At 35.6% G+C, this 24,940-nt stretch overlaps 1 protein-coding gene across 3 annotated transcripts in view; it reads left to right on the forward strand.

Annotated features, from left to right (window-relative positions):
* The window catches only part of MTMR2 (myotubularin related protein 2), a gene marked incomplete at both ends in the record, with an annotated part of 106,706 nt that overhangs the window by 44,250 nt on the left and 37,516 nt on the right, over positions 1-24,940 (forward strand). For 2 of the 3 annotated variants that reach the window (XM_079709010.1, XM_079709011.1), the window contains 3 exons: positions 17,675-17,750; positions 23,812-23,906; positions 24,062-24,172. In XM_079709010.1, coding sequence (XP_079565136.1) covers positions 17,675-17,750; positions 23,812-23,906; positions 24,062-24,172 — 282 coding nt within the window. Of the gene's footprint in view, positions 1-8,692; positions 8,822-17,674; positions 17,751-23,811; positions 23,907-24,061; positions 24,173-24,940 lie in introns of all 3 variants that reach the window. The other variant, XM_079709009.1, reaches the window with a different exon arrangement.

The following is a 24,940-nucleotide window of genomic DNA, read 5'->3' on the forward strand; positions in this document are numbered from 1 at the left end:
AGTGAGGGTAGTGGACTATTCTAGATATCTTGAACTTGTATTTACTCAGGTGGAATTCTATTTGTGGTACTTTTTCACCCTGTGAGCCTTGTTTGTTGTGGAAAAAGTCATATACAGGTTTAATCCAGTAGATATATTTCTAAAAAGTTGAGCACAAGCTTAGGCTTGATAAATTGAATCCTCAGTAACATTAGTGTTTTCTCTTTGCTTCACTTGTTCTTCACTTGGTAGTGCAGCCTATTTAATTTCATTTAAAAAACTTAAAATCTTTTTGTATAGAATTTTTAATTATTTTAAAATTTGCAATTTTTAAAATCAGACTTTCTTAAATAAGAACATATTTTTAAAGTTTGACAGTGGAATTAACCTAGGGAACTTGTGTTTGGTTGATTTATTTGCTCACTGAAGACTAAAATCCCATGAAATACAGGATTTTAAAATTCAAATGCACACCTCTATTTATTTATAAATAGTATAAATTTTAATTAGTATAGTATTTATACTATTTAATAGTATAAATAGTAATTAGTATAGCATTGGGCTTTAAGCAAAGTATGTTCCTTAAATGGTGGTGATTAAAAGATAAAAGTCAGGCTACGCAGTATCCCCTTTCCTTTGTTGATGCCTGTGATATGACACTTTTACGGATGTTTGTCTTCAAAATCAAATATTAAAATGAAATTGTATTCTGTGTTTCTTATCTCTATTTTAGAAGGCCTATTTGATCTCAGAATATATATATATATTTATATAGTTCATGTATACATAAATAAATATGAGATAAAAGTTAACAATATTTTGGGTTTTGTTCTTAACCATCTGCCCTTGAAATATTTAATGGGCTTAAATCAAGCAAGTGTGATTATCCTTTCAAAATTTGTGTTATATTGTTCATATTTCTTTATGAACCAAAGGTCAGAGATAATTGGATTATTTCTAGAGTGTGTACATGAATGTAATATTGACATATTCTGTAAGTATGCAAATCTAGTTGGAATGAGTTAAGGCTCATAGCACAGATGTTAGGTAAACAGAGAACAGTGTCTATTATACGTAATTATTTCAATAGCCAGAGCAAAAACTGATTGAAGTTAGCACTTATTATGATTAATACCACCACCCCTCATACCAACATCAACTCTTGAGAGCCTAGGAATTGAAAAGAACATCTTAGCGAAATAAAGGATACCCACCAAAACTCCACAATAAGCCTCATACTTAATGGGAAGATGTTAGAAGCATTTCCTTTAAACTTAGAAACATGATGATGATTTCTATCACCACTTTTATTCAACATTATGCTAGAAGTCCTAGCCAGTAAAATAGGAAAAGGATAAATAATATAAGAAATGAAAGGAAGAAACAAAACTCTTATTATTTATAAATGATAGTATATACAGAAGACTTAAGAAAAATCTATATGTACAGCGGAAAAGGAGGTAAGCAAATCCATGATTATATGATAGGTACTATGACAAAGGTATACCTTGGGAGCAGAAAGGGCAGAACATTCTAAAGCAGTTTACATTATAAGTAAATAAAGTACTACTACATTTAAACATACTTAAAAAACTTGGAGGGCATTTACAAAAACAAGAATTTAAAGCAAAATAAACGTTCTGGAAAGAAAAAGAGAATATACTATAAGATATATACAGATCAGATATATCTGTTGTCCTGTCTTGTATCCTTAGAACTCCATATTTGGAATGTGGAAGGTACCCAGGAAAAGTGTTTTGACTAATCAGTTGAAGAGAATGAGAAATACGAAGTTACTTTCTCTTTTAACAGAATGTCATATCTTTTGAAAAATGCTCATTTCCCCTTTACTTTCCATTGTTAACAGTCCTCTAGTTCGTATGTCTGATAGGCTTGTCTTTGTCTGATGCAGCTAATGCACTACCATAAGGCTAATCTTCCTCTGACATCACTTTCATATGTGATACCCTGTTTAAAAATTCTTCAAGGGGATCCCCATTTCTTACAGTAGTGAGTGCAGACTTCTAAACCTTGTGTTCAGGGTTCTGTGTGTTTGCTCCCATCACAACTATCACACTGTATCTCTAACTGTCCCCAAGTGTAATCCCACCCTGATAGATAGGGATTCTTCTTCTGGTCCCTTACACAATATGTGCTCATTCTCACTTGCATTCATGATCACTCACTCACACATCTGGAATGTACTTCTTCTGCTCTTCAGTGAAACAAATCATGGTCAGCCTGTTTATCATAGACTCAGTCCCATCTCTGACCCTTCTAGCTCATTATGATCTTTTTTTTTCTGATGGGAGATATTTAGATAAAAATCAGAGAGAGAACAATGTTGAAAAAACTTTGAAGAAGTTCCATGAGGATAATTTGGAAGAGAGACAGTCACTAATTCAGTTCCTTCATCACACTTGAAAATGTTCACAGTTGTCTCATTTCCATGCTTAATAGAGAAATGACTTCAGGCCACACACTCATGATTTCCATTTTACTGAAACTTTTCTCTCCAAAATTACCTGACTCATATTTGTAAAATTTTGTGTCTTTTATAATAACCTTGAGAGTTTTTTTTATTGTAAAAGTAATACAGTGTACTAATTTGTGGGAAATAGAAATAGGATTAAGAAAAAAATAAAAATCACCAGTGCCTCTACTACTGTCACCATTACTCTTAGTATTTGGTACACAAAAAATCTTCCTTAAAAGTTTTATGTAGAACTTTTACAGTTATAAGATTGGGTATCAGAGTAAAAGCTCTTCAACTCTACTCACCACAAGTTCATGATGTCAGCAGTTGGCTAAGCTATAGTAAGTAGGGTCTTAGATGCTATACTGTTGAATAGTCTATAGCATGTTTATTGGGTTTGTAATTATTTTGATGTGATTTGCAGATTATATTGCAGGTATTATTAGCCCCTTTAAGGCTTAAAAGAATAAAAGCTCTGAATTAACTCTGTTAAGAGTTTTAGTAAAAAGAGCCAAATAATTATAATAGAAACATATATAGAGATTATTAAAAAATTAGAATGTATGGAAAAACTGATAAACATAAAAGTATATTTAATATAGTCATGATGCAACAGGAATAATAGTGAGTATATTCAGTTGATAGTAAGGAGATAAGGAAAAGCGTTTGTGCCTAAAGTATATTTAATTAGGTAGAACACTTATTAACATGATCCTGATACTGGAGTAGAGAATGTTTAACACTTCAAAGCTAAGCATAGTAAAAGTGCTGCTGATATAACTTCTTTTACAAGACAGACAGGGTTCCACATAATTATCTTTATATATGCAGAAAAGGCATTTAATAAAGAGTATTTGACCAAATTTAACCTGTTTCAGGTTTTTAGAACTTTTAATTAGAAGGGAATAGGTAAATACTTATTAAGCATTGTGCCTAATATTAAAACATTAGAAGTAGTCCCATTAAAGAACAAGACAAGGTACCTACTATCATGCCTGTGTTATTTAGCATTCTTTGTAAGTACTGTCTGATGCAATTAGATTAGAGAAATATAGTCTGCCCCCTGAATCCACAGGTTCCTTATCAGCAGATTCAACTAACTGTGGATTGAAAATACTTGGGGAAAAAAATTCCAGAATTTTCAAAAAACAGAACTTGAATTTGCCACTCACCAGCAACTATTTACATAGCACTTACATTTTATTAGTTTTTTTCAGTAATCTAGAATTGATTTAAAGTATGTGGGAGAATGTGCGTAAGTTATATGCAAATACTACGCCATTTTATAAAAGGGCCTTGAGAATCCTCAGATTTTGGTATCCAGTGGGGGTCCGGGAACCAATCCCTTGTGGATACCAAGGGACGACTGTACATGGGAGGCATATTACTGAAAAGGAGCATTCTTTTTACCTGGAAGTTAAGAAAATCAAATGAAAATTATTAGAAGCAAAAGACTAATCAGGTGACTGGTTACAAAAAGAAGCTTGGAAGTCATCTGTCCTAACAAACAAGTAAAAAGCCAGACAGTTGAAATTTAACTCTTCTTAGATCCATCAGAGAATTGAGATCACAGGACAAATGGCTGTCTCCCAAATTAGAGAGACAGGCAGAGCAGAAACCAGTCAGCAGAAACTCTCTGGAACCAGTAAGGGGCAGGACAACTTAAACTGTAATTGACGAATTGCTGGCGGATCAGCGTGGACAAGTCTGAGAGTTAAATACTCAAGGGGGTCCCAGTCTTAGGGGGGCCTTCATAGTTTTGTGAGTTTTACATATAGGAGCCCTACCAGGTTCTCACAGTGAAGACTGAGAAAAATCTCTTTTGCTTCTGGCAGAGGGAGGGGAAAAGCAGCTATTTTGAAAATGTCCAGAACATTCTGTTCTTCTTAACAAGGCCCACCTCAAAAGAAACTATCTTACTATCCCAGCCTACGGGCTTTGTGAGAGCCTAACTGACCTGGGGGAAGGGAAATACCCAATTCCAGCCTCCTCTAACCTTCCCCATGGGAGAAGAGAAATACATACAGACTTCAGCACCCTCTAGCCAACCTGTCCTACCTGGGGGTGGGAGGGGTGGGGGGACAAAGAAGCACTTGTAAACATCACACTGCAGGGGCACAAGCTCATTAAAAGACAGAGGACTATGGGATTCAGTCATAGGACTATAGAACATTTCCCCTCCCACCTCCTCACCTCACTACGACATCATTAGGGGCCTGTTTATCTCAGCTCTTTTTACCTGGTGCATCATGTCCAACTTTCAGCAGAACATTACAAGGCATACTAAAAGCCAAAATTGATATGTAAAGGATCAACAGCTTTCTATTATAAAAATACTTATAAATTATATCAGGAAGGGAAAGGTCCTATTTATAATAACAATTAAAAATATAAACTATCCAGGAATAAACTTAAGATATAGGAAGAAACTATATGAAGAGACTTTAAAACTCTGCTGAGTAATATAAAAGAACACTTAAATAAATGGAAAGTCTTACCTTGTTTTTTGATAGAAAGGCTCAATATTGTTCAGATTTTAATTCTTGCTTATTCTGTAAATAATATGGTTAAGACTTGACAAGCTGATTCTCAAATTTGTAATGACAAAAGTTTGGAAACAATAGAAATGTTTTTTGCTTAGGGGGATGGTTAAATAAATTATGTGTTTACAGTTGAATACTATGTAGTATTTGGAAAGAAGAAATGGATTTTCATGTGTGGATATGAAAATATGTTCAAGATAGGTTAAAAAATTCAGGACAGAAGAGTGTGTTTAAGTTTCCATTTGCTGGGAATTGTTGGGGGAGGGCTCGAAGAAGCCGTGGATATATAAACAGGGGTATTAATTAGAAGCAGGTAGAATGAAAACAAGGAGATAATGTTTGGAGGCTGTTTGTACAATTCCAAGTAAAAATTGATAAAGGGCATGCACTAGGGTAATGACAATGCAGAGTAAAGGACAGGTTTGAAAAAATATTTATGTGGACGTAATGTGTTTAAGCTGCCTGAGTATTGCAGATTGGGGGAGGGAGGAGTCAAAGATGATGACTCCAGGTTTCAAACCTGGTGACAATTTATGGGTTCACTTCTTTTCTTTCGGACTGCCCCTCCTTTGTGTACTTGCTGTTCCTCTCTCCTCAGCTAAACAAGGTGACCATAATATGTCCTTCATCCCTTGCTCACCCCCAAACTCCCTACTCCTGTCTTCCTTATGCTCTTTCTTTCTCATAACTTCAGCTGTCGTCACTTTATGGATGACTCCCATATCTTTACCTCTGGTTGTGATCTCTTTCTCAGCCTCTGATCCATCATATCACTTGTTTGCTATACAGTTACAGTAGGATGCTATTATGTCATGGTCATAGTCTTAGTTCAGTCATACATCTGTTCAAGTTCAGCTGCTGTTGTGAGGTATATGTCACCTTGGAAAAGTTGCTTATCTTCTCTAAGGGTCAGTTACCCCATTTAGAAATGGGAATAAAAACACTACTTCTCTTTCAAGGTATTATAAGCAGTAAATGAATAATGATCTTCTAAAAGCAGTGCATTAACCAGGTCAGGTCATGATGATATCTTCTGTGTATGAGGTAAAATGAAAGTAATGAGATAATATTTTATCTACCTACCTATCTACTTCTGTTTGTTTTTGGCAGAAATTAATATAAGCCATCCTTTACTGGGAAGAAGTGTTCTTTATCACAGGATTATATCATTCTAACTTTTTGGTTTTAAAAGTCTCCTTTCTTTTATGAAATGATACTGGTCATAGATGGTAGTTTTTTTTTAATTTTTAAAATTTATTTATTTATTTTTGGCTGCGTTGGGTCTTCGTTGCTGGGCTTTCTCTAGTTACGGTGCACGGGCTTCTCATTGTGGTGGCTTCTCGTGTTGCGGAGCACGGGCTCTAGGTGCACGGGCTTCAGTAGTTGTGGCACGTGGGCTCAGTAGTTGTGGCTCGTGGGCTGTAGAGCGCAGGCTTAGTAGTTGTGGCGCGCAGGTTTAGTTGCTCTGCGATATGTGGGAACTTCCCGGACCAGGGCTCGAACCCGTGTCCCCTGCAATGGCAGGTGGATTCTTAACCACTGTGCCACCAGGGAAGTCCCAATGGTAGTTGTTTTTGTGGTTATTTTAATGTCCTAAGTGTTTTTTAAAAAAAGTTGCAGCCCTATGTTATTCCCCTCCTCAACCTCCACAGTTTCTCCTATTTACATCCTATTACATATTAGTGTGGTGCATTTGTTATAATTGATGAACCAATATTGACACATAATAATATTAATTAAAATCTGTAGTTTACATTAGGGTTCAGTCTTTGTGTAGTACATTCTGTGGGTTTTGACAAATGTATAATGACATGTTTCCACCATTACTGTATCATACAAAGTAGCTTAACTACCCTAAAAGTACTCTTTACTCCACCTATTTGTCCCTCCCCCTTCTCCCTGAACCCCTGACTACCACTGATCTTTTTACTGTCTCCATAGTTTTGCTTTTCCAGAATGTCATATAGTTGGAATTATCTAATACATAGCCGGATTGGCTTCTTTCACTTAGCAGTATTCCTTTGAGATTCCTCCATATCTTTTTGTGGCTTGATAACTCATTTCTTCTTATCACTAAATAATATCCCTTTGTATTGATGTACCACAGTTTGTTTATCCATTCACTCACTGAAGGACTTTTCTGTTGCTTCCAAGTTTTGGCAGTTATGAACACCTTGCATTTTAAGATTTTAAACTTGAAAATTTTTCTTGATGTTAGGTGTGTTCATTCCTAGGGCTGCTGTAACAGAATATACAAACTGGGTGGCTTAAAACAATAAAAATCTATTCTCTCACAGTTCTGGAGTATGTAATAAGAAATATATATATATATATTGGTCTTCATCCTTAATTCTTGGTCAGAGCCCCTAAAACTTTTGTCATTTTCTAAGTGATAAGAGCCATAGGAGCATCTTTTGATATAATATTTAGTTTTTGTCTCTGGTTCCAGAGTGATAAAAGTAAAACATCTTTTGTTATTCATAACACACCTCTTTGGATCACACCTGAGTTTATATTATTGAATGACTTTTGGAAAGCCCCTAAGGATGGGGCCTGGTTGTCATGAGAATCCACCTTTGATTAGGTTTGGAACTTTCAGCCCCCTCCCATCTCTGGGGAGGGGAGAGGGGCTGGAGGTTAAGTTAATCACTAATGGCCAGTAATTTAATCAATCATGTCTAAGTAATGAAGCCTCCATAAAAATACCCTTACTGAAGGGGTTTAGAGAGTTTCCAGACTGGTGAACACTTTGAGGTTCTAGGAGAGTAATATGCCCAGACAGGGCATGGAAATTCCACACAGCCTCATATCCCATTCCTTGCCCTGTGTAGGTCTTCCATCTGGTTGTTTCTGAGTTCTGTCCTTCATAATAAGCTGGCGAATGTAGGTAAGGTATTCCCCTGAGTTTTGTGAACCATCTTAGCAAATTATTGAACCCAAGAAGGGGTTGTGGGAACCCCTGATTTATGAACGATTGGTCAGAAGTACAGTTGGCAACCTGGGACGTGAGATTAGTGCTTGAAGTAGGGGGCAGTCTTGTGGGACTAAGCCCTTACAGTGTGAAGTCTGCACTAACTATGGGTGATAGTGTAGTAACTGAGTTATAGGGCACCCAATTGGTATCCGCTGAGAATTGGAGAATTACTTGGTGTGGAAAAAACCACACATCTGGTGTCAGAAGTGTTGAGAGTAGAGGATAGAAAAACAGTGATTTTTCTTTCTTTCTCATAATCTAAAATCAAGGTGTTGAGAGGGTTGGTTACTTTTAAGGGTTCAGAGGAAGAATCTGTTTGATACCTCTTTTCTTGCTGCTGGGGAGGACCAATGATCCTTGTAGATCCATCACTCCAATCTCTGCCTCCATCTTCATATGGCATTATTCTGGTATCTCTGTGTCTTCTAGGGATGTCTTCTTATATAGACAACAGTCATATTGGATTAGGGGTCCACCCTATCTAGTATATCCTCATTTAACTAATTACATCTGCATTGACCCTGTTTCCAAATAAGGTCATGTTCCAAGGTGCTGTCAGTTAGTACCTCAACCTATGTTTATTGAGGGGCACAGTTCAACCCATAGCATGAAGTGATGCTTTCCAGACTGTTCCTGTGTAGATACTTGCCCTTTTTTTGTTGTTGTTCAATCATTGATGATGATGTAATATTATCCATATCTTACTAATTGTGCTTTCAGCTGAAAACCAGTGTCCTTGGTAGTGTTGTAAAAAGAACGGGCTTCCTTGTGCTTGAATTTGGATGTACTTTCAAATATGTAACCAGTAAGATCCATCCCAGACGCCAGTCTGTACCTCTTCAGATTTTGGTTTGTATGATTCATTTGCATACTTTGTGGTTTGTCAGTGAAGTATAAAAATAGAATAAAGTGAAGTTGATGTAAAATAATTTTCTTTAATAGAATTATCCAATGAAGAGTAAGTTCATTATTCTTTTCTTCACAGTTCTAGTACATAAAGAAGCTGTGAGAGATAGTGTGTAACTTCTACAGACTCATTTTTCCCTTTCAGGTGATTATAATTTAGTGTTTTGCAGATTTCAGAAAAATTCTTTCCTATCTTTCTGTCCTCTGACATTCCATGTGAAAACTGACCCATAAACTTGCCAACTTCCAGATCATCATTATAGACAAGGTTTCTGAATTTCCTTTATAGTAATTTCCTGATCAGAGAGAAGGAGAGAAAGGGAGGTAGGTTAGAGTCACATGGAAAGTTACTGAGCACTTCGAAAATAGTTTGCTGACAAACCTAATGAATCAGTCTGGCTTTGCTGTCTTAGTTTCTCTACTCTCATTTTAGGAAGGTGGGACCCTGGTGTTTTTGAGTTGACTCTTGTTTTGACCTTAACTCCTTTGTTTAATCTGCATTTCTTTTTTCATTACTGACATATCTGAAATGCAATTCTCTTCAAGTGAAAAGCATCCTGTATTACTCAATAATTGCTTGTATTTTTTTTATAAACCTAGGGTAAAATTTGATCACTTCTTCCAACAAGCTATTTCATATGCATCTTTATTTCTCCTACCACAGACTAATCCAGGATTTTGATATTTTTGTCCTAGATTATTATCCTTTCATCTTTATCATATACAGTTTTGTGCACCTTTATGACCATGCCATTTACCTCTATCAGAGACCTGCAGTGGTTTTCCTTAACATGACTGGTCAAGGTTAAAATCCTTACTCTCCCCACTCCCCCCATATTTTATTCTAAACATTTCCAAACACACTATTGAGTTGTATCAATTCTCTCTATATTCAATATTAACCCCTTATCAGATATATGATTTGCAAATATTTTCTCCCATTTGGAAGATTGTCTTTTTTTGTTGTTGATGGTTTCCTTTGTTGTGCAGAAGCTTTTTAGTTTGATATAGTCCCAGTTGTTTATTTTTCCTTTTTTTGCCTTTGCTTTTGGTGTCAAATCCAAAAAATCATTGCCAAGACTGATGTCAAGGAGCTTATCCTTTATATTTTCTTCTAGGAATTTTATGCTTTCAGGTCTTACATTCAAGTCTTTAATTCCTTTTGAATTGATTCTTGTGTATGGTGTAAGATAGGAGTCTATTTTCACTCTTTTGCATTTGGCTGTCCAATTTTCCCAGCACTATTCGTTAAAGAGACTGTCCTTTCCCCATTGTATATTCTTGGCAATTTTGTTGTAAATTAATTGACCATAGATGAGTGGGTTTATTTCTGTGCTCTCTATTCTGTTCCATTGATTTATGTGTATTTTTTATGCCAGTACCACACTGTTTGACTACTATAGCTTTGTAATGTAGTTTGAAATCAGGAAGTATGCCTCCAGCTGTGTTCTTTCTCAAGGTTTCTTTGGCTGTTCAAGATCTTTTGTGGTTTCATACAAATTTTAGGATTTTTTTTTGTATTTCTGTTGAAAAATGCCAGTGGAATTTTGATAGGGATTGCTTTGAACTTTCTATGTTTTTAGTGTTAAAATTTACCTCTTTTTATATTGTGTATTCATGAAGAAATTATACTGGCTCTAGTTATTTCTTTTCCTTTAAACTATATAATGTTTAAAGTTAAGTGGTTAACACACCATCCTATTACAGAATTAGAATTTTCTGAACCTCACTGTATATTTACCTTTATCAGTGAATTGTATATTTTCATGTTACTATTAGTGTCTTTTCATTTCAGCTTGAAGAATTCCTTTCAGCATTTTTTGTAAGGTAGATCTAGTGGTGATGATTTTATATGGCTGATCTAGCTTTTATTCATCTGGGAATGTCTTCATTTCTGAAGGATACCTTTGTTGGATAGAATATTCTTAGCTGGCAATTTTTTCCTTTCAGCACTTTGAATATATCATTCATTCCATTCTCTCTGGCCTGAAAGGTTTCTGCTCAGAAATCTGCTGATAGCCTACTGGGGGTTCCTTTGTAGTTCACAATCTTTATCTTACTGCTGTTAGGATTTTCTCTTTGTCCTTGATTTTTGACAGTTTGAGTATAATGTGTCTTGGACAAAATAATTTTGAATTGAAACAATGGGGGATCTATTAGCTTTATGAACTTGGATGTGCAACGTTCTCCCCAGGTTTGGGAAGTTTTCAGCCATTATTTTTTTTTAATAAGCTTTATTCCCCCTTTCTTTTCTCTTTTCCTTCTGGAACTCCAATGATTCTGCTATTGATTCTTTTGATAGTGTTCCATAGATCATGTAGGCCCTCTTTATTCTTTTTCATTCTTTCTTCTTTGTTCTTCTCTGACTGGGTTATTTCAAAGTTCCTATCCTCTAACTCATGGATTCTATCTTCTGACTGTTCTGTTCTGCTGTTGATGCTTTCTTTTGCATTCTTCATTTCATTCATTGAATTCTTCAGCTCCAGAATTCATGTTTGGTTCTTTTAATGATTTCTATCTCGGTTTATTTCTCATTTTGATCATGTATTGTTTTCCAGGTTTTGTTAAATTGTCTCTTTATTTTCTTGTAGGTCATTGAGTTTCCTCAAATGGCTATTTTGAATTCTTTACTGGATAAATCACAGATCTCTGTGTCTTTGCCTTCAGTTACTGGGGGATAATTATGATCTTTTGGTAATGTCACAGTTCCTTTATTCTTCATGTTCCTTGTCGTTCTACATTGCTGTTTTGGCATTTGAAGTAAGTTGCTTCCTCCAATCTTTACTAGCTGAGAGATACTTTTTGTTGATCCTACTTGTGTTCTGGGGCTTTCTGTGACCTTGTATGGGTACATCAGCTCCACACTTCTTGCTCCCTCTGGTGGCAGAATTGTTAAGCTTGTATGTCTTCTCTAAATCTTACTGTGACCCAGGCTGGCCGTTGGTTAACCTCTTTTTCATTTTCCAGAGGGTGGTGCTACAGCTCAAGATTGTGGTTTCTCCCTTGCCCATAGACCCTGGCTTGTTTTCTGTGTACACTCCCTGTCTACCTGAGCTTACTCTCACTGTTGTTGCCCTTGGAAATGTGAACAAGGAGCTGGCTGCAGAGTGGGGAGGGTCTGGATGTGGCATTTGGGGAATTGGGAGTTCTGGTGGGTCAGATTAGGGGATCTTTGGATGAAGTTTTTCCAGTGACTCATGGTGGCCTTCCTCCTGGAGTCTAGAATGCAGAGAACCACATCCATTTAATGCCCTCTGGTATTCTTACCTGCCTCTTCCCTGAACTCCTCTCACGGAGCTCTTGCTTTAATAATACTCTGAGGCTGTGGGAGAGAGGTGGGTTTCTTTAGCCGTGTCCCCACAGCTGGGAAAGCTGTGTGCTCACTCACTGTTTTCCCTTTTCCCCAGAGGGATTCCAAACCTTTTTCTCGAGGCTGTGCCACCTTGGGGGGAGGGGTGATACTGGCAAAGGTCCTTTTACTCTAATGGGTCCAAACTTATTATTTTTTTGTTGTTGTTCCAACTGGAGTGCTGGAACTTCTTTAGGAACCTGAACTTCCATAAAGTCTTTCTCATCTGTGGGTATTTGCTCAAGTCATTGTTTTCCAGGTACCTCAGTTAAGAGGGGTTGGAGTCAGTTCACAGGCTCCTGCTGGTTCCACAGCCTGTATCAAGTTCTGCCTGCTTTTTACACGATGCAGTGGTGGGGGAAACTCCTTCTAGGTCCCTTGGCATATGGTGCTGGATTCCACAGCTCCCATGGGGACACTTTTGTTCATGGCTAGATACCAAATTTTAGATGCTAAAGGACAGTGAAAATGAGGGATGCCTTATGCTACCATGGAGCTAGCATCACTTCTCTTGCTGCTTTCTTTAGAAAAGTAAGATGCTTGCTATTCTGTAGCTAAGTCTAGAAGTTAGTAGGTCAAGAGTTAGAGAGATATATGGTTACCTTTATGACATGCTGTCTCAAATATTAATCCCGGTGTATTTTAGAGCAGAGGAATAAAGCACCATGTGAATAAGCCATTGTGAGAAGAGACAGTGCAAATTTATGTTGATGCTTCTGTTAAGTGAATAATAAGTATTTCTTATATTTTAATAGCATCTTGCAAATCCCTTTATGATGCAGCTATCTCATTTCATATTCACAAACCTGTAAGGTGGATATTAATATTACCGTAATAATATAAATGATGAAACTAAGACTTAGAGAGGTTAGTATGGTGGCTACTGCCACCAAATGAGCTTTCTTTTCTTTTGTTTTTTTTTTTTTTTTTTTGGCTGGAAGGCAGTTAGGATATAAAAAACTTGTCTTCACTGGGTACCACAAATTTCTTATATATAAATTTTAATTTTCATTCCCCTTTTTCACTTTAATTACTGCCTTGGGTAATTTTTTTCTTTTTTCAAAAGCAGGACACGTGGGTTACATTTTTGTTGACTTGGCATATCTGAGAATGACTTCCACATTAGAGAGGTCAGAACATTTTCCCTCAAGAATCTGATAACATTTTCTTATTGTCTTCTAGAATATGGTTTTACAGAGAAATTTGAAGGTAGCCTGATTTTGCTTTTGTATGTAAATTCTTTCTCTTTCTAAACATTTTTGTCTGTATTTTCACAGTTTGTCTTTTAATTACAGTTCAAAAATTTTTGCTGAGATACACATATATGTCTGTTCACTGATTTTTATGTGGAACATGATAAACTATTTTGATCAGCAAACTTAGAAAATCTTTACTCATTTCAAAAGCATGTTCTTCAATTACATATTGGATTGTTGCTTCTATCCTGTTTTAATTTTTTCCTTTAGGGAATAGAATTCTTTTATTGGTTATCATCTTCTCTCATGATTTTTATGTCTGTTCTTTTCTACAAATTATTAGAGGATTTTTCACATTTGCCCTGTACATAAATGCTGTCTTCTGAATAATCCATTCAGTTCTTTATTAACTCCAGCACAGATTTTATTTCTGCTGTTACATTTAAATTTTTTCGTAGTAATTCCTTATTTTACCCATTTCTCTTAGTTTCAGTCTCTCCTTTCTACTCCTGTTTCCTAGGGGATAGGCTGGTTTCCTTTTGGGTATACCATATAGTTTATACATTGTTTCTACTAATGCTTATAGGAATGTTTTCAGAGAACTGCTCTTTTTTTGAGCTTCAGGCTGATACTACCTTTTTCTTGTCAAATAATCTTTTTTATTAGGCCCTATTTTTTTTTCTCTTCTGTTTCATTAAGGATAGCTTGGTTCAGAATCAGTGTTTGCCAGTAAATAAAGGGTCTGGATTGCCCTTGGCCCTGCTTTGTGTACTTGTTTGAGTTCCTTTCTATATCTTGAGCTCTAAAGTGAGTTGTTCATGTATAACCTCCAGTGTATGCCTATTATTGAAAGTCTGTCATCTGGTGCAGATTTTCCAAACAAAGCTGTCCATCTTGCTTCTCTTCATTGTCTTGCTGTCTGACATTCTAGTCCAAGAGTATAAGAGAGCCTATGATTCTCACATGCACTACTTGCATGCGTTTCCCTGTGTCTTTTCTCACTTTGCAAAGCTTTACTTATGAAGATTGTACCTCGTCATACACCTGTGCCTCTGCCAGAACTGCCTTTCTCTCCACACCTGTCTACAACACACATATTTTCTGGGGTTTGCAGCTTCCTTCTGAGTATAGAAATATAGAAAGAGAGGAAACCATGGGGAACAACACTATAGCAACTATAAGAAGGTATACCTGTGCAATAGAGAACTAGTGCCCAGCTTTGGAAATGACATAATCTTTGTATTTCCAAATCAAGTGGTAGACAGTAGACAAAGGATAAAGCAGATTCCCTTTATGTGATCTTTCACATGTGTAGCCTTGTTTGGTTTTTTCAGTATACTGTGTGTTAGTTATTATTCATATCTTTTGATCTAATTGTTTTCATAATTAGTAGAAATCCTTACCAGATTCTGGCAATCTTGTTAGTCTAAATTTTTACTATTATTATTAATTTTACTATTATTATTTCTATAAATAGAAAATACTTATTAAGTATATATTTTGTGTCAACACTGATGTAAATGCTTTAAGTGTATTAACTCATTTAAGTTATAACAGCCCTTTTGTGGCATACTGTAATTATTACCATTTTATAGGTGGAAAAAATGAGGCATAAAGAAGTTGAACACTTGTCTAAGAGTACTTAGCTAACATATAGCACAGTCAGGTTTTGAAGCCAGGAAATCTACATATTTGCATAGCACAAGTTTTTATCCTGTTTTTCTGCATCTTCATGGGCCCGCCCTTTCTCCTTCATTCCCTACTTCTCTCTCTTCCTTTTTTTTTAAGTTTCTTTTATGACTACATAAAAGACTATATCAGGAACTGGCAATGAGATACCATTCAAAAATATGACCTTTTTGAGTTTTAGAATGTGGAATATTAAAAAAGTATGTATGTGTATATATATTTTAGTTCTTTAGGTATTGCACTAAGATGACTTTCTGAAATAAATTTTAAGATTTTCAAAAGTATGAATTTGTTTAGATTGCAAATTTATTGAACAGAAGTAATTTGTTCTTTGTAGTTCTTCCTTTATTGGCCTTAGGTGAGCATTGGGCTGTGGCAGTAATGTCTAACTCTTTTGTGTAATCCTCCCTAAGCACCTAACTTAAACTAGGGAATGACTTGACTATCAGTAAGAATTAGATTCATTGGATTAGTGCTGCCAATATGGGCACCACTAGATAGATGGCTATTGAACACTGGAAATGCGGCTGGTCTGGTTGAGATGTGCTAGAAGTATAAAACATACTCTGGATTTTGAAGGGTTAGTATGAATAAAAGAATATAAAATATCTCATTAATACTTAAAAATATTTATTACGTGTTGAAATGACAATAGTTTTTACTTACTAGATTAAATAAAATATGTTATTAAAATCAATTTTTGACTGTTTTTTCTTTTTCTAATGTGACTATAAGACGATTGAAAATTACGTATGTGCCTTGTGTTATATTTTTATTGGGAATTCAAAATTGTATAAGGTATGGTAACCTTTTCTCTAGGGGTCTAGTATGGAAGAAGACAGACAGGCAATTAGAGTAGTGTAGTAAGTGCCAGATAGGAGCTCATGCATGGCAGACATGTAACTCAGTTTTGATGGCCTGCAGAAGGTGACCTTTAAGGCAGTGGTAATACCTTGTTTTTTCTCCCTTTTACCTTCTTTTGAGGACTCTTAAGTCTACTTTTTGGATGGAAGGAAATAAAAGTCAAAAGCTATTTAAAAAAAAATTGAGAATCTTTTTTCTAGTAGTATTGGTTCTCAGTCTAATGAAACAAATTGAGGTTGAAGTAGAAGGCCTGAGTCTGCTCACAGAGACCACTGCTCCGCCCTCCCCCCAGACAGGCTAGGACAACCAAATGGATGGTAGTGCCTCTTGCTAAGTATGGAACACAGATCAATTTTAAATCTGTTGCATTCAGAGTGTGAGACATCTAGATGGAGAGGAACATTAAGCAGTTGGATGTATGGAACTAGAGTCCAAGAAAAATCTCGGCTGACAATGTAGATTGAAGTTAGGTAATGTCATAGATAAGGTATGAAATTCACAGGAAGTGAGTAAAGTGAGAAATGGACAAACCTTGAAGAAATAGGGAGGGTTGAGAAAAGGGCATATAAAGGTCATTGGAAAAGAATGGCCAGAGAAGGAAGAGTTTAGCCAGGAGAGTGTACTTTCAAGAAGCAGGCAAGTGCAGATAGTATTACATGTAGCTAGGAGATAGAAATAAAGACTGAGAAATACCCATTGTCTTTAATACTGAGGAGGTTACTGGGGAGAAAGCAGGTTCCCTGGAAGGGGTTGGGTTAGGTCGCAAAGCCAGATTGCAGAAGGTTGAGGCATTAATGGGAGGTAAAGGACTGGCGACAGTGAAGGTTATTGTTTAGCAGTGAAAGAGGTGAAAGGGGAGGCTTTTGGCAGTTAGCGGGATGTATCTAGCATACGACAATTGTGATATTTAGCATATTGCAATTGTGATATTTAGCATATGACAATTGCGATATTTAATGTATTACAATTGCGATATAAAGCATATGACAATTGCGCGCCCGTGCACGCGTGTGCGTGCGTGCGTGCGTGTATGTTTGTGGTCTCTGGGTTGTAAATCCATTAGAACCATGATCTGTACCTTTACATTCTTGGAATCCAGTATAACATCCTTCATAAGGTAACTACTCAATAAATGTTGATCTTGATTTTAATTTATTAAATATCTCTTTTTCAGTAAGATTCTTTATCAACATCATTTCCAAGTTCTCTAAACATTAAATCTATATAAGAGTTTGATTTCATCCAAGTCTAAATGCACTAAGGCATTTGAGCATGGCTTAAGGGAAAGAAAATGGGCTTCCTAGTCCACCAAAACTATAATTCACATCTAGGCTCTGACACTTTTTAGCTATAGGATCTTGAACAAGTTAATTCTGGCCTCTTTTTCCTCATCTAGGAAATGAGGATGATAATACCTACTCTTATAGGGCTGTTGTAGGAGTCAGTGAGAAAACGTAGTGTTTTGTGTTGTACCTTATGCGAAGTAGGCACTCAGTACATGTTTTGTAGAAAAACAGCAATTTCACGTTACACATGCCAGCATTATAGTCTTTATAATTTGATTTAAAGCAGTATATGTAATATAGTTTATAACTTTAAATAAGACCAAGCATACACAGTTGAAATTTGAGTAAAAAATTAGCCTTTGAATAAAAAAAATGTTTCTTTTCTTGCTCTCTCCTCCCCTTTCCAATCCAGGTCCTGAGGGAGTCTAACAAATTAGCAGAAATGGAAGAACCACCCTTACTTCCAGGAGAAAATATTAAAGACATGGGTCTGTAATGGTATTTTTTGTCGAATTTCCTCCTCTTTTGTGACTGTTCAGACTATTCAGTACTCTCAATGTACAGAGAACAGGCTCATTGCCTAGACACCTCCTGTTTGGTGGACTCATTACTGCCAGCCTTCCCAGCATCCAGTGTGTTCTGTAAGCTTAAGTCTAGACCTGTTGGTTGTGTTTGGATTTGGACTACTGGGAAACATGCAAGTTGAATGATATTCTGCTGCTTTTCTGGTTTGCTTTACTTTCATTGAAAGTAGGTGACTTATTTTAAAAACTGTTGCTGAATTTTGTGAAAGTAAATTTCATTATTTTGAATTACTGCAGTAAGATAGTGGGTTGCATAGATAAAAAAATTGAATTGTCACTTTGTACAAGTAATTTTTCTTAAAGCACATTCTCTCATTTTGCTGCTTTATTTTTTCCTACTCTGAATAAATTTGTCTATTTTGGATAAATATATTTCATCGCCATTGCAAAGCAAGCCGTTTTCATGTAGGTGCCTTTCTTTGTCCAGCCTAAATAACTAAGCATTAACTTATTGTATGGACTGGAAACTGGAAACACACTTCTAAGCTATTTTTTTGTCCTCATGCTTTTATTTTGTTTCATTTGTGTGCTGATCTACAAAATACCCATAGCTTTTTTAATTTTTAAGATGTTTATTTATTTATTGAAGTATAGTTGACTTACAGTATTAGTTTCAGGTGTACAACATAGTAATTTGATATTTTTATAGATTACACAACATGCAAAGTTGTTATAAAATATTGACTATATTCCCTGTGCTGCACATTACATCCTTGTAAATTATTTATTTTACAATTGGTAGTTTATACTTCTTAATCCCCTTTACCTGTTTTGCTCCTTTCCCCACCCCTCTACCCTCTAGTAACCACTAGTTTGTTCTCTGTATCTGTGAGTCTATTTCTGTTTTGTTATATTTGTTCCTTTGTTATTTTAATTCCATGTATATGTAAATGGTATGGTGTTTGTCTTTCTCTGTCTGACTTATTTCATTAAAAATAATCCCTCCAGGTCTATTCATGTTCTTGCAGATGGCAAGATTTCATTCTTTTCTAGGTGTCCATCAACAGAGGAATGGATAAAGAAGATGAGGTACATTTAGAACTACCATATGACCCAGCAGTTCCACTCCTGGGTATATATCCAAAAAAAAAAACCCCAAAACACTGATTCAGAAAGATACATGCACCCCAGTGTTCATAGCAGCATTATTTACAATTTCCAAGATATGGAAGCAACCTAAGTGTTTGTCAATAGATGAATGGATAAAGAAGCTGTGGTGTGTGTGTGTGTGTGTGTGTGTGTGTGTGTGTGTGTAAAATGGAATATTACTCAGCCATAAAAAGGTGAAATTTTGCCATTTGCAGCAACATGGATGGACTTGGCGGTCATTATGCTAGGTGAAATAAGTCAAAGAAAGACAAATACTGTATGATATCTCTTACATGTAGAATCTAAAAAGTACAACAGACTACTGAATATAACAAAAAAGAAGCAGACTCACAGATACAGAGAACAAACTAGTGGTCACAGGTGGGGTGAGGGAAGCGGGGAGGGGCAATATAGGGGTAGGAGATTAAGAGGTACAAACTATTAGTTATAAAATAAGCTACAAGGATATATTGTACAACACAGGGAATATAGCCAGTATTTTAGAACAACTATAATGGAATAAAACCTTTAAAAATTGTGAATTGCCGTATGTGCACCTGTAGCTTACATAATATTGTACAGAAACTATACTTCAATTAAAAAAAAAAGAAAAGAAAAAATTGTATGCTTGTGTTCATAAAAGAACTCTGTAAAGAAAGAACGTAAGATGATTAAAAAAATGTGGTATGTTTATATATTTATATATATGCAATGGGATATTATTCAGTCATTAAAAGAAAATACTCATAGCTTTTGAGAAGTAAAGTAATATATAGGAGAATACAGTAGATGGTTTTTCATTCAAAGTAAACACCACCTTTCATTTGATTATCAATCATAATTTTAAAAAGCACTTAATAAATGCCTAATTTCCCCTGGCCACATGTCATTTCCTTGTGTAAAAATAAGCAAGCCAAAGAGGACCTATCCCCTAAATGTGTTGTTTTTGCCTGAGGTACATTTAGTTCCTTCACACTTAGCATTTCTCTCTTCTTTCTTTTAACTCTTGATTGAATACCTCCATATTCTTTTTCCCCCCCCTACTCACCTCAGGTATCCTAAGCTTGTTCTGCTGAGCTACCTACTAAGTTAGGTGTTACGTGTTATTACCACTGGATATTATATAATAGCAGTAGTTATCACTATTAAGTGCTTACTGTCTCATTTAATCATCCTCACAGTGATCTTCTGAAGAAGACATTAATCCCGTTTTGTAGATGAAGAAACTAAGGCATAGGGAGACTACCTAGCTAGTAAAGTTATAGCTAGCATTGAGACAATTTTTTTTCCCTCTTCTAAGCCTAAAGCATATGCTATATCCACTATGATAAATGGCCTTGTAAAAGATTTTCAAGTTACCACTCAATCTCTTTTGTTGTCTTCTCCTCCTTTAGATAGCAACACTCCAGTTAGGACTTCATTGTTGGCTCATTTCCCTTTTCTCTCCTATTTGCTCTTTTTAGTTGATCATATCTAAATTAGTAACTTTACCTACCATGAATTTACTGATGACTCCAAAATTTGTTACTTCTAGTGTGAACCTCTGTCTTAATATGTGTAAAACAAATGCCTGTGTCTTAGACACATGCCCTTGGATATTCTGTAGATATCCCTTATGCTCAGCATCTCCAAAACTGTCATCACCTTTATCTCTAAATTTACTCCTTTTCTTTTATTCTTTCCGTCGGTTAATATTAGCATTGGTTGTCCATTCACTCAAGGCAGAAATCTGGGAGTCATCCTCGGCTGCTCTTTTTTTCTGAACTCTGACATTCAATCAGTTACCAGATCCAGAGGAATAATCTCTAAAAATTTCTTGAATGATATCTTTTTCTCTCATTTTCATGAGCCCTTGGTATAATATTTATGTACTTTGAATTTCAGGTACCTATGAGAAACTTGTAGGAGTTTGGGAGAGAGAGCAGGGCTGGAAGTAAATATTTTGGAATCATCAGAATATGGATATTAGTTGAAAATGAAAGGAGGAAAATAACCCAGAGAATGTATGGAGTAAAAAGAGGGCCAAGAACATAGCTTTGGTAAATGGTAGAAGAAGAACCAGGGAGGGAAACTGAGAAGGAATGAAGAGAATGTGATATAATATAAATTAGAGAGATCCAGACTGTATACTTACCTTGTCCAAATAGTTACTTTACTTTCTTACTTCTGTATTTTAGTTTAGGTTCTTCTCTGCATTGAGTGCTGTATCAACATCTCTACCCATTAAAAGGATACCAGCCAGTGGGGCACAACTCACATGGCTGTGTTCCTTGAACCTTCTCCGATCCCATAGCTTAATGGACTTTCCTTCTTTGTATTACTTAGAGTATGTTTTTGTGCCTCTCTTTCTGCACAGATTGCATGTTCTCATATATTACATTTATTTGTATATATTTTACATCCTTATAGATATGTACTCTCAAAGTCATTTTGAACTGCCTCATGGAAACTATTATTGATTCTTTGTGAGCTCAGGGAAAATTTGAGAGGATTGGTAAATCTAAGCTCTTTTGGTACCACTAGGCAGTATCAATATTGGGAAATTTAGAGGAATACCTAACATGTTAAATAAAATATTCTGATTCAAAGTCATCTGTATAGACTTGATTATTCAAAAAATTCAATGTAATACAAAGGATAAGGCTGGTAACCTTGAGTGTATTACTTCATATAGAAAAGACATTCTTAGTTGGTTTAATGTAAATCTGCAGTTTAGACATTTTTTAAAAGAGTAGTGTTAGGAACATCAACAGAATGCTTTAACAGTAGCAGCCACAGCCTCAGAGTATTGTGGCCTGCACACACCAGCAGTAGAGGTGGCCCCAGACGGCAGTATTTCACCCTTTAACACAGGAGACAGACTGTGCTACTTGAGTGGCTTAGCTTTGCATGATGTGGTAGAAGGAAATTTGAATTTGCAGTCATAGGAATTGCATTCAAGTCCTAATCTTAGCAATTACTGGTTATGAAACATTAGACAATTTGTTTTACTTCTCTGAGCCCTGGTATTCTCATCTAAAAATTGTAGGTAATTAGAGGTTTTATATTTAAAGGTTGTTTTGAAGGTTAAGGGAGGTACTCAGGTAAAAAGTACTTTATAAATTCTGAAGTGCTAGGCTATCAGTGCTGGTTGTTACTATTGTCATTCGCTCTGGTTAAGATTCCTAATCACAGTCTCTCTTCTACTTGGTACAAACTCTGCTAGGCATAAATTCTCTCTTCAGAGTGACTTAGCTGCCACCAGCCTGAGGAAAAAGGATAAAAGGGACAGAGCAAAGCCAAGCCTAATGATGATAATAGTAACATAGCTATAAACCCTTGTATTGGATTGGCCAAAAAGTTCGTTCGGTTGTAAGTAATTTTCATCAAGAAGTTTATTGAATAATATATTCATTAACCAAATGAACTTTTTGGCCAACCCGATATCTAGTAGAGTACTTTTAATTTTGGAAGCACTTTCATGTATGTTATTTCATGATTTTAGAATAAAGGGGAAGTGTAACAAAAACTTTGGGCTGGGACTAAGAGAGACATATCCTGTAGTAGAATATAGAATAATAAGACTGATTTTCTTGTCTGAGTGAAGAAAATTGGCTCTGGAAAACAAGCAATGTTTTTAGTAACATTGAATAAAGCTTTCCCAGTTGAGATAAAAATTCATAAGGGCAAGAAAATGTCTGCAAGGCAAGTTTATGTATCTTTCTATAATTATTGGCTTATTTAATTTTAATAGCTTCCCTCTAAATGAAACATTGGAAACAATGATTCAAATAATTTAGCTCATACTTGAACATTCCCAGGGGAGCTATTTTGAAGGTTAGAAATGTTTGTTAGAAGATCAGTCTCATTTCAAATTCCATACAAAGCGGTTAGTCCTTCAAAGTGAGGAATAGAAAGCAATGTCAGGAAGTTGCAATACCTTATTAAACATATTTCATGTTCCTAAGTTTTCCCAGAAGCCCCTTGAAACGTTCTTAGAAATTTTTTGCTCCTAATTGTGCCTTAGTTTCTTGGAACAATGAAGGTGTTCCTTTACCTGCTGCTTTGTTACAATAATGACATAGCAGGGATTTATGAATGTTTTAAGATACAAAAAACCTTTGTATTGGGCATATGAACTCTACCATATTAAATATTATTTTGAGCTGGTGGTAGCTGAGTTACCCTGCTTAATTAACACGTTTTAAAAAGCGATAATACTGTATAGATTCATTTATCATTTAATTAAACAATGCTTGTGATTATTTCTCTACAAAGTTTGACTTCTGTTGCTCGGTCAGGAATATAATACCCTCGTATTGTTATTTTTTCTAAGAATCTATTTCATATATGTTTCATTTTCTGTACAGTATTTTCCATATAAATATAATCAGGTCAGGAGTTTCTGTTATTATGTTTTAGGTATTGTATAGTTAGAGGAATGGTGACACACTAGACTGTGGCCAGAAGAAGACCAGCAGATTGGAGAGATGATCTAGGAACTATGATTAGATGATTGGTGACTGTGACTTGAGACATTTACTGTTGTTCCCACCTTTACCACTACTCCTCCACTCACCACTCCAACTGCCACACCTAGTCTGTCCATCAGGGAGAGTGGCCATCTTTGTTTCCTTGTGTCTGTCTCAGGGTAAAGGATGTCCCTCCGCTTCTTCAGTCCTTCCCATTTATTCTACATTCCTTCCCAAGATTAGTGTGTGGTTAGAAGCTTGGATTTGGCATTTGAGGTCTCTTTGAATCACTGATTCTGTGATTTTTTTGATCGTAATTTAGACTAGCAATCAGAATTCTTTTAAATTTTGTTTGTGAAAAGACGATAGTGCAGTTTTTAATAGTGCACAATGTATAGTAAATTGTGGGCTCTTTTCCTTTTCAGCCAAAGATGTAACTTATATATGTCCATTCACTGGTGCTGTACGAGGAACTCTGACTGTTACGAATTACAGGTTATATTTCAAAAGCATGGAACGGGTAAGGCTTGTTGGATTAGATTTTTATATGTACATCTGTGTGTTGTTTGTTCATCTTTGGTCATTGTTAATTAAAGCATTTCTAGTTAATATTTTTCTCAGCTATAATTGTACAGTATCAGTTGCTCAGTTTTAATTTTTTTTTCCTTCTTTTAGGATCCCCCATTTGTTTTAGATGCTTCTCTTGGTGTTATAAGTAGAGTAGAAAAAATTGGTGGTGCTTCTAGTCGAGGTGAAAACTCTTACGGACTTGAAACTGTGTGCAAGGTAAATGTTGTAATACGTATGCAATTTTTTTGTTTGTTTGAAAAGCTTTCTATTGAATAGATATTTTAGAAACTTCCAAAATATCAAATGGATTTCATGCTAGAAGAGTCATTCTGGTAGAAGAAAACAACATTTAGGAGTAATAAAAAGGTGATCGGTCGTGAATTAGACTTGAATTTTTTGGACTGAACACAAAGTACTCTCACATTCATTTCATTTTTGAGCCTCATAAAAATCTTGAAGTAGGCATGATGGACATTATTACCTTTAATTTACAAATTAGAAACATAAGACTCTGAGTAGTTAAGGCTCATAGTACTTTGTAGTGGAGGAACTGATTATGATACAATCACCTCTGTTTCCTATTTCTAGTTCTCATAATTTTTCCGCTTCTAAAACAGTGGTGAGGAAAACTTCATGTTATAGACCTTCTGCATTTTCTTATCTAACTGGTATTCCTTAAGTGCATTGATACTTGAATGAGAGTTAGATTGTTATAATCTTAACATTCAGTTATAAATATTTAATACCATTGCCACTTCTAAGGTCACTGTTCTTACTATATAGCCTAATTAACAGCTGTGTACATCTCACTTTTAGATCATCTTTTTCCTTTCTTTTGCTGTTCTGCGAGTGCCAGAAAAGTAAAAGCAACAGCATATGCGTAACTTTCAAGATCCTTTCTCATGCCAATCTTAGAAGCTTTATGAATCTAGTATTAAAGCTAATGACTTAGTAATTATTTGTGTGCTTTTCCATTATAGTTGG

Source organism: Hyperoodon ampullatus (genome assembly GCF_949752795.1).
Source record: "Hyperoodon ampullatus genome assembly, chromosome: 7".
NCBI classification, from domain to species: Eukaryota; Metazoa; Chordata; class Mammalia; order Artiodactyla; family Ziphiidae; genus Hyperoodon; species Hyperoodon ampullatus.